The sequence below is a fragment of the Sebastes umbrosus genome, chromosome 11, assembly GCF_015220745.1.
Source record: "Sebastes umbrosus isolate fSebUmb1 chromosome 11, fSebUmb1.pri, whole genome shotgun sequence".
Lineage (NCBI taxonomy): Eukaryota > Metazoa > Chordata > Actinopteri > Perciformes > Sebastidae > Sebastes > Sebastes umbrosus.
The window spans coordinates 18,643,542-18,654,534 of NC_051279.1; the positions used below are offsets into that span (position 1 = coordinate 18,643,542).

The 10,993-nt window shown below is 37.1% G+C and overlaps 1 protein-coding gene across 1 annotated transcript; it reads right to left on the bottom strand.

Moving 5' to 3' along the window:
• Positions 1-555: 555 nt before the first annotated feature.
• Positions 556-9,565, bottom strand: hibadhb (3-hydroxyisobutyrate dehydrogenase b). The gene is made up of 8 exons (XM_037785090.1): positions 9,413-9,565; positions 7,915-8,075; positions 7,714-7,823; positions 7,503-7,624; positions 2,408-2,541; positions 2,118-2,194; positions 1,842-1,998; positions 556-1,285 (listed from the first exon to the last, which is right to left on the bottom strand). Exons 1-8 carry the CDS (start codon positions 9,480-9,482, stop codon positions 1,121-1,123), a joined length of 996 nt encoding a protein of 331 aa, XP_037641018.1. The 5' UTR covers positions 9,483-9,565; the 3' UTR covers positions 556-1,120.
• Between the last annotated feature and the right edge of the window lie 1,428 nt (positions 9,566-10,993).

The window sequence follows — 10,993 nt, forward strand, 5'->3', positions numbered from 1 at the left end:
GGATTTGTGTTGGATAATTTACTTCTAACTGAAACAAAGTCGATGCGTCCTTTTCGTTTGGAACAACATGCGCAGTTTTGGCGCATCTGCTCTGCAGCCAAACCTTTGTTCAACGTTTTATCGTGACTACTGAACCAGTGGGACACACGATGCAAACTGGAGCTATTTAACTTACTAGCGCTCAGAGACATGGAGGGAACATTTTTGCATTGCGTGTGTCCAACATACAAAGCCTTTCGAATTTAAATTGCCATTTTCATGGCGAGATTAGTATCCTTCATTCTCATTGTCTTGAGGTTTGGCTGCATGTGCATGCAAGTTTGTGGACTGCATAAATTTAAGTTATTTAAACTGTGTGCACGCAAAGCTCTTCTCTTTCAATCCATGACAGTTATTCCAACAGAACGAATCAGTATGTATGGCCTTATTGCAACAAATCAGCAGAAATCACTGAATAAATGTGGTGCTTTATAGTTGTTTTTAGAAAAGTCCAGATCCAGAAATGAAAAATGGATGAATTTTAAAAGGAAGGTGGTAAATTAATTGTTCACAAAGTTTAAGACATCACAATGTGTCTTTATTTCCGAACAGGATATGATATAACACTCTTACCCCCAAAGTAACATTTCCAATGTCAAGAGAAGTGCCATGAACAGAAAAGAACGGCAACATAAAGAAGTGATCACAAACAATAGATAAATATGTGGAGACTAAACCGTGTTTGCATTTGTTGACAGTGTAGATTAACAGAGCTAATGAGTTGTCTTCATAACACCACAGATTCCCACTGGATTATTTGCATTATTAGATCTGCAGAGCTGCCACTGCTCGTCAGTCTACTAATCTTTTGAATCCTCTGAATATCTGACAGTTCACTTGTTTCTAAAACTGAGAGGAGTGTTGCATATTAAAAAGGCTAGATCACGCAGGAATCATGATTTCCAATAGGAGATAAGTGCTCACATGATTTGTCACGCTGTGTTGGAACTTTCTTGGCTTCATGTGTCTTTCACAACTTTGAAAAAGAAAGTCCTCAGGGCGAAATGCACCCTTCACTATGCTATGTTAGTCCTGTGCAGGGCTGGGCCTGGCAAGGCTGTGGACGGGGTGGAGGTTGACATTACTGGCCGCCCTCCTCCTCCTCACGCAGGAACTGGAATACGGAGGAGAAATCTTTAGTGGCATAGCCGCGTGCGCACATCATACGGTAGATCTGATGGGCTAAGGAGCCCAGAGGGACAGGCGTCTTTGTGTTGGTGGCTGTGTTCTGTGCGAGGCCCAGATCCTGAAAAAGAAAAGCAAACATATGTTAGAAAAACCAACGAAGCTGAAAATTAAACTCTGAAACCAAAACCACCAGTCCACACACACACACACACCACAGAGAATTTTTCTTTATGTAGTAATAATAAGGGCTTGGTTCCCTTTTAAGAGGGATGTAAACTAGTGCAGAGTAGTTCACTGCATCATTTTAAGTGGTGTGACTGAAGATAGAATTTTTGTTTTTTATCACTGTCACTTAAATCCCTGTCACATGTACGGCATGTGGCACAGAAATGACTTCCTGGCTGACTTAACTCTGATACATACAGTATATGAATGAGAACAATCCACTTAAATCAAAATATGAAGGCATCTGTATCTTTTTGTTCCAAAACAAAGGCTAAAAAAGGGATAGAGTATTTCTCTAATTAGAGAAAACTAATTATTACGGTCATAAAATATACTTTATTTCCTCATGTTTGTGATGACAAGGTCAACATGTACAAACCTAAAGGTGAAATGCTCAAACATAATTGCAGGCTCAGGAAAAGTCCAGCGTAGCAGGTTATCAAACTGACCTTAGCCATCAGCTGGGTGCCAAAGCCTCCCTGGTAGTTATTCGCAGAGGGGACTCCCTCCATGACTCCAGGCACAGGGTTGTAGGTGTCACTGGACCAGCAACGACCTGAACTCATGTTCAGGATCTTGGCCAGCAGTTTAGGATCAAGACCAAGTCTGTGAGTGAAAAACAAATTCCATGTTACTTACACAAAGTGTATTGCTGCTGCTGCATCTAATCACCGTGAGTTTAAATGACTGCATATACTGATATCTGTAACCAAGAGAGTGTTCACCTGATTCCCAAGTTCATCGTCTCTGAGGTCCCAATCATTCCAATGGCTAGAAGCATGTTGTTACAGATTTTAGCAGCCTGCAATAAGTTGACAGTATGTTAGAATTCAATAACCTGAAAACCACATTAATTACTTGTATTTTATCCAGTTTTTTTTTTAAATAAATTGACCAACAAGAACACACACTAAACTACTATCTTAAACAAATGAAACTTGTAAAAAAAACAACAAGACTTTGTTAGCTGAATGACAAATGCATCGTGACAGTTACTGAAAACATTAAGACCTACCTGTCCAGTTCCGACCTGACCGCAGTACACCACATTAGCTCCCATGCAGGTGAGCAGTTCTTTGGCTGCAGTAAATTCCGCCTCTGCTCCCCCAACCATAAAAGTCAGTTTACCCGAACTGGCGGCGCCCACACCTAGGAACGCAAAAGTGTGCTTATATCCACAATGATCCATGTGCAAGCATGCAGAGACGGTTGGCATATATGGATTTTCTGGAAGTATCATCAGTTGAAATGCAGTGAACAAAAAGGAAAGTAAATCATATGAATGTGCTAAAAGTAATCCTTGTAAATCATAGCAGCCTTCTCAAAGTAGCTGGAATAGCAGCTAACATCCTTTATGATACATGTTTGTCAAATTGTGGATTTTTTTTCATGTTAAGACAATTAAATCTTTGCATTTTGTGGGTTACCTTCAAGACACGACCAAACAATATGAAAGGTGCATCAACCTTCTCCAAAGACGACAAGTGTTATGTTGTCCGAAAACAGCCATATGGGTCCATATATTATATCTCAGTACCTTCATTCTCCTGATTGACAAAGCTTTCTTTGGAACATCGAGGTGCGGTACAACCAGAATCATTTCAGTGGAGATGGGGAGACAATGAATTAAACATTTAAATGTCTTTGTTGCACGTCGTACCCCATCTCTCTCCCCTCATTTCCTGTCAGCTCTGCATCTCCGTACTATGGACTCTCTAGTAAAATAATTTAAAAGCAATAAAAAAGGTGTCGGGAACACAGTCCAGAATAAATGAATACATTTATGGACATGCTTCTGGAGTGACAAAAATGTGTCAGTTTCGTTAAGTAGTTTGGAACTACAAGGACTAAATCACTGTAAATTTAGGGGATCTAATCAAATTACAATGTGTCTCACATAAAAAATAATACAAACGAGAAAACAGTATTGCATTGCGAGGTTAAATGCTACATAAAAAAAAATAAGAATAGCAATGTGTAGTACAATAAATTGGGAGCAATTGCAGCCATTTAGGTGTTAACAGCAAGTCTATGAAAGTATGTCTTTAAAAAGAGATTTGGACAATAACCTATGAGGCCTTTTCTCACTGGACAAGTCAGCCCAAAGCTTTGGGACACTGCTGGAAAAAATGTTCAGTCAGCTCTTGCCTGGATTTAAAAACAGCCGGATACATTTGACGGTGCATTCAGGTTCACATACGGTTAAAAGCTCAGTAATCTACAATAACCAGGTGCAAGCCACATGGGTGCCAAGAAATTAACCAACATAGTCTTATAATTAATCCTAAAGTTTACAGGAAGTCAATGGAGAGAAGCCAAGATGGGTGTTGCGTTACGTTTCCCCCCTTCCCTAGACCTCGTGAGCAGTCTGCCAGCAGCATTTTGCACTAACTGGAATCTAGAATGACTGAGCTGCTGGAGACATGTGGGAGGTACAACAGTCAGCCAGAATGTATGGAGAAGTAAAAAGCAAGATTTACCAACCGAGTTAAGTTGTCAAAGTGACAAATTTCAACTTTAACTTCTTCTTCTCACAGACATGTAGTCTGAAAGAATTTGAAGACAGTTATCGAGATGAGAAATCTGCACAACACTGAAAGCTAATAGTGAATGACTTGTTCAAGAGGCGATTGTATGTAACTGATTAGCTACATACAGTATGTAGGCAAGTAATTAACAAATACATTTTTAACAACTTCACATAATTTAATTTATGATCGATGATTGGAACTCTTTAGATTTATTCTATAGTTTCTGATGCAACTGAAAAACAAGTTACAACATGACCCGCACAGCACAAAAACCAGTACAACCTGTACAAAATATCCAGTTCATGATTCAGAAGCAGTCAAAAGGTGCATTTCTCTCTCTTGAGTGGGACCATCGCTATGCAACACGGACTTCGGTTAAAATACCAAAGCTGTCAGAAATCAGGTTTGTGGATTTTCTCCAGTTGAAGAATTCCTTTTAACTGTGCAGATGCCAAAACTTCACCGACACATTTAAAGTGAGAACTGACAGCGGAAACTATAGAGAAGGACTGCTGTTTACTCCAAAGTAGCTGGACAACAAATCACACAAGTTCCTACCCGGCAGACATTTGTGTCAAATTGCGTGGTCATGGATGTCAAAAATATAATCCTCCTCCAGGAAGTGAACACATACAAGTATAGGTTTCTTCTTAATACATGTTTCTCTTCTCTACCGCCGGTTAACCTGTCTCTATTTCTGTTATTTCAGACCTCTACTCTGCCTCTGGTAAGGTAAGCATTCCAGCCTGAGGAAAAATGAAAGATGGCCCTTATCTCATCTGGTCCTTACATATTTTTCACACAAAAGAAACAACCATCAGACACATGCTGACTCAATTATGTCCCCATCACCATGTGTGCTTTTTATGTTTAAACATTAACCACACTGGATCAAACAGTCACTACCATGCCACTGTACTTCTTTTGATTTCTGTATGACCACTGGAGATGTTCAAAAAACTTTCATTTAGGTGATTGACGTGATATATCAAAAGTATGACATACACTTCAGTTTGCACAAGTTAAACTGCCGGCACCACACGCACACACAAGTTCAAGGCGGAGAGCTGGACAACTTTAATCCATGTGCACTACCATGGGACGGAAGCATATAAATCATTACTAATCTTTAGGGCCAGGCTATAAAATGGGCCAAATTCAATTCAAAGAAAGTGGCTGTCTTGACGTTGACGAGGCCGAGTTCAAACAAACTGTGTTTTCAGTGTGTGGACCCCCAAGAAAGTTACAGAGCCCACACGTTACAGCGGGGAACATTTGTGCAGGCAGAAGCTGCTCCTCCTCCTCTTCATCCTTAGACAGATGTTGTTGCTTGCTTTGTTAACCATACTGGATTTGCCCCCACCAAAAAAAAACAGTGCTGAAATGCCATTCTCTATTCACTGTTCAATTTGACATAACATAAAAGGTAGCTGGTGAATAGAGTGCTGCAGTGAAGACATATTTTTGTAGACCAACTCAGAAGTTAGTATCGCCCTAGTTCCCTTGACAAAGAAAAAACAAATGGGATTTCTCCATTGGATTTGGGATTATTGCAGAAAATAAACTCTGTGGCAAACAAAAGTTAATGATACTTACATGTTTTGTTCAGCAAGATAATCTTCATGAATGAACACCACTTTTATGATTTTTGAAGCGTAGATGCAACGCCAGAAGTAAAACGCTAACGTTAGGATATAAATGAACTACACCATGGTCACATGACTTCACATCACCACCACTAAGCTAAAGGAGAACTAGTGTTCAGCGTGATGACGTTTAGTAGTCTTATTTAGCCTCTTGTTAGCAACCGCCTTAAGACAAGTAAAAGCTTCAAAATTCCCGACTGGGATATTTATCTTATGTCGTAGAACAAAACTTTAAAATCTCTTATGCTTGAGTTAACCATAGACCTTATTTCAGCCATCTAACCAAAAACCCATTAACTTTGAGGTGAGGGAACTGGAAGTCCTAAAATAATGACTACTCCATTTGGTTAATATTTAGCCCCGAGAGTCCCTTCCCTGCTTTCTACACATACAGTACATAATACTGTAATACATATCAGAATTCATGATCACACAAGGTAGATTGTTGAATATACCTTTCCAATATTGTAGAGCTAAAACAACTAGTAGATTGATCGAGCAACAGGAAATAAATATGCAAATATTTTGATAATTGATTAATCCTGTAAGTAACTTTTTGAGCAGAAATGGCAAAAATTCACTGATCTAGTCTCTCACATTTGAATATTTTCCTGTTTTCTCAAACTCCCATGATTGTAAACTAAACATCTTTTGGTTTTGGACTATTGGTATGACAAAACAAGATGTCACTATGGGCACTGGGAGCTTGTGAAGGGATTTTATTGCTATTTGCTGACATTCTATAGACAAGTGATTCTAAAAGTGGGGTCTGTGGTACTCTCTCAGGGGATCCGCAAAATAATTTACTATAAATTATAAAATTGTGCTGTATCATTAAAAGTGCATATCCCCAGATGGGGACAATTTGCACCAATAAAACAAGCATATTGTGTCCATAACTCCCACTCATGCTAGCTTTGGTCCAATAGAAACTCTGATGTGACTGACCATTTTGAAGTTGAAGCACTTACTGAAAGTCAGCTTTAGACTGGTAAGTATAAACATCTGGATTTATTAGGACTAAGCCAATCTTGCTACGGTTAATTTTCCGAAAGCTATTAAGATCAATTACTTGAAAAGTATGAAGTCTGTCTTGAGTCCAAATGCAATTTGAATAAAATGACACTCTGTTTAAAAGAATATAAGTGGTATCAGCAGGATTCAAATTGAAATGCGTTTCTGTTTATCACTGTGAAACAGGTCTGAAGTATTTAGGTTGAAAAGTACTAGAATAGAAGTAGTTCCAATAGTATCTAAGAATACAAATGGTAGTAATCATATGCTTAATCAATGTTACGATTAAGAGGGAGTACTTGGAAAATTATCTTCCCTGTAAGGGGTCCCTGGCCCCAAAATGTTTGATAACCCCTGCTATAGACCATAGGATTAAATCAATGATATATAATATATAATGGTTTATTAATCGATAATGAAAATAATTGCAACCTTACAATGATGTAAAATTGCAGAAATGCTAGATCGGTTGGAATGATCAATTTCTGAAAAACACCAGTAAATAAACCTTTTAACAGATAAAATATGTTCTCAAAAGGTTTTAAAGTATACGCTCAATTGCCAGTTTATTGAAAACCTCAGTTTTTGCTCACCCATTTATTTCAGTGTGAGGGCTGACTAAATATTAGAAGCACCTCTCAGTATGCTGCAATACAGTTCACAGCTCCACAATAGCCTGCAAAATGACCATAAAGTTGAATCAACACCTCTCTAAAACAGTTTAAACTAAACATTACCTTTGTGAAGAGGGATTTATTGCAGGACCTATATTACGTGTATTACGCTACATCAGGTTTAGTTAAGTGAAGGCTACCCGATAACATGGCAACCTGACAAGCAAGTGTATGTATTTAGTATTTGTATTAGATTGTAATAGATATTATACAAGCTATGTCGCGATCAAAAATGTAAAATGTACCTCCTGATACAGGTGCATCCATAAAAACTGCCCCCATCTTCTCCGCAGCAGCAGCCATCTCTTTTGAAACAGAGGGGTCGATGGTGCTGGAGTCAATGAGAAGGGAGCCTTTCTTCACCTTTCTGTTGAGAGAAGTGCATGATTTAGAATCTGACTTAAATCAATCAGGTTATTATGTACATATTGAAAGAGAAACAAACGTGTAGCCTACTTCAGAATGCCATTGGGTCCGGTGTACACGTCTAAGACGTTGGGACTAGAGGGGAGCATGGTGATAACACGGTCAGCCTTGTCTGCTACCTCAGCAGGAGTATCCACAATCTGAGAAAACACAAAAATCACATGGTGAGAAGAGAAAAAAACAGGTGAAAACTGTATAAAAATGAAAGAGGCTTGGGTACATTTTACACACCTGAGCACCCAGCTCTTGCAGTTCCTTGCAGGACTCCGGGAACACATCGGTGGCAATGACTGGGTATCCGTGCTTCAGCAAGTTCTTTGCCATTGGGTTTCCCATATTGCCCAGACCGACAAACCCCACCTGTGTCTTCGAGGCCATAGACCTTGCGGAGACTACAACATAACCAAATAGATAATGATAAGACATGGTATGGATACATATTAAAGAACAAACATGCTTGTTTGCATGTCATGAGTCAAGATACCTTGTTTTCCCCAACACTATGTATGTAAGATAAGATAATATAAGATATACTTTTATTGTCCCCGTGGGGAAATTTTTCCTGGACTCCTTCCAACTGCAGTTACAAACACTAAATTAAAAAAGCATCAACAACAATAACAAACAATTCCACACAAGACAGGGAAACAGTTCCACAGAAACAGATGTTTCAACAGGTACACAGTCCACGTACATGATGGCACATACTATCACACACACCATGGCAGGTATTGCACCCAGGTAGTGCACTTCACCGTCTACCGTCTTGCCCATATTGCACAGACAATAGCCCAATATTACACAGATGCAACATATTGCACTGTCTAACCATATTGCACTGTCCTTATGATAGCTTTATGTTACGAGTTGTGTAATGTAATATCTTAGTATTTATTCTGATAATAATTAAAACATTTTTCTCCAATCCAAGTAATGAAAGCCTATATGCTCAGATGTAATGTCTTAACATGTTTACATTTCATTCAGGTAAACAATCCCAATGCCCTTCAGTGTCAAAGTCATCTAATCTAAATGGTACCAAGCCTTTTCAATATTTACTTAGCTACTCTTTGATAACAGAACATGCAATGTAAAAGACAAGCATGCTTATTTCATGGTAGGTTTAAAGAAATAAGTCATAGAAATAACTTTAAATACTGGAGTGTTGAATGATATCTTGTGAGGTTTGTTTTACTACAATATGTTCACCCACATACTGCATCTCAAATGATAAAACCTTGTTGTGTAAAGGTGTAAAACTAAAAATGCATGCAGACAAGAAACATAAATAAGGTAATCTGTTTGAGTGGCTGCAAAGAGCCACCTCCCATCTTTGTAAAAAGACTTGACAGTATGCAAAGTGACTGACATTACATAATGTGATTTACACAAAGAGACAGTAGGACACAAAATGTCGACAATTTCCAACCTTCAGCTCTTTTGCAATATAGCAGAGGAGAGCATTAGCTGTGAGCATGCAGCACTGGCATGCAAACACGACGTGATTATAACAGAAAAGCTCCTTCTCCAGTATACAGTGAAGTGAAGCAGCTGCAGCAGCTTTAACCCAGTCTAGCTAGAATTAACTCAAACTTCTCTTACAACGAACATTTCAAGCAGAAGTTGTGTTTTCATGTCACAAACAGCATTTAAGCAACAACATTAGCTTGTGAAATTAAGCACAGAGATGTGTACAGTGTCTATGTAGGTCTAACTTTGTCCTCCTTACCGAATGCAAAGTCAACATGCTTGCTACACCTTCCAACCAGGTACCGAGACCCTCTCAACACAGCGGCCATGCTTCTTTTCCTCTTGACCTTACGTCTGACGTAACAGTATGCATGTTAATGACGTGTCCGCCGTCCAATCAGATGATAGATCAGAGCAGCACGGCCTCCCAAATCAGCCAATGAGCTGTAGGGGGAGGGGCTTAGATGTGCTACGTATTTCCGGAGATAGACAGATAGATTTGTTACAAGGCACAATTGGATAGGAAAGATAACTTAAATTATAAAAAAAATAGTATAATAACAAAATAAAACAGGGTAGAAAATAATGAAAGGAACAAAAAAATAAATACATAAATAAATAAATAATGTTAGAAGTATTGAGTTTAGATTGCAATGCCTTAATGTTTGTAAATTAATTATCTTCAATAAAAGATAAATAAATAAAAATAAAAAAAGATAGATTTGTTACATTTCTTTTGTGCAAATTTATGACTTTACATTTTTCAACAATATATGTGCTTGCTGCAAATATGGATAACCTACTGATTTTAATATTTTTAACCTTATTATTATTATTATTATTATTATTATTATTGTGTGTAAAGTGTGTCTTCATCATCAAAGCAATTACAAAGTATTATCTTAAAAGATAACAATCAAGCATAAAAAGAGCCAGCTCCAGGGACAACATTTAGTAAGATTAATATATCTGAAAACAAAGTGGTCTAAAATGCAATTACATGCATAGTAGTTTAAAAAAACAACACAATGATAATAATAACTCAATGATAAAAAATGAATAAATAATAAATAAAATGAATAAATAATAAATAAAATAAAATAAAATAAAATATAATTTAGGAACAACAAAATCAAGCGTTATTGTTTACAAACTTAATATGTGTATTGATATACACATGTATCAGTTTTCAAAACTTAGTAAAGTGATAATAAGATAGATAAGGAAGATAAAAACCTGAGTTAGAAAAGAAGAAGTGCAGTACCGTATATTAGGCATTTCTACTTTATTAGTAGAAATGAGATATTATTTACGCTACAGAGGATGAATCTATTTTCTCATTTGGAGCAATTTTGTTAATAGTCTGTTTATTGTCAATACTGTATATACTGCTCCTATTTTTATACTTCCTTCTATTTAAATGGTTCATATTTTGTTACACTTTGTGTAGCTCTTTTTTTTTAATTGTATTAGCTGATGCATCTTGTTTTTTGCACTATCCCCGTTGCTGCTGTACACTGCAAATTTCCCCACTGCTGGACTAACAAAGAAATTGCACAAGTGGAAAATTATATTGCACAATGAGAATGAATGAAATTCCACCTGAAAATATCAGGTTATTGTCATTATATTATATTATATTATATTATATTATATTATATTATATTGACATGTATGTTATTATTTAATCATTATTACTGACACTTATAACTTAACTTATAGCTTTTCAATTGTTTCTGGTCCATGATGTCAACCAAAAAATATTAATAGCATTTTAATGTTCCATTATATCATTGTTTGTTCTTTGTAATATAAGGTATTATATATTATTAAAACAAAA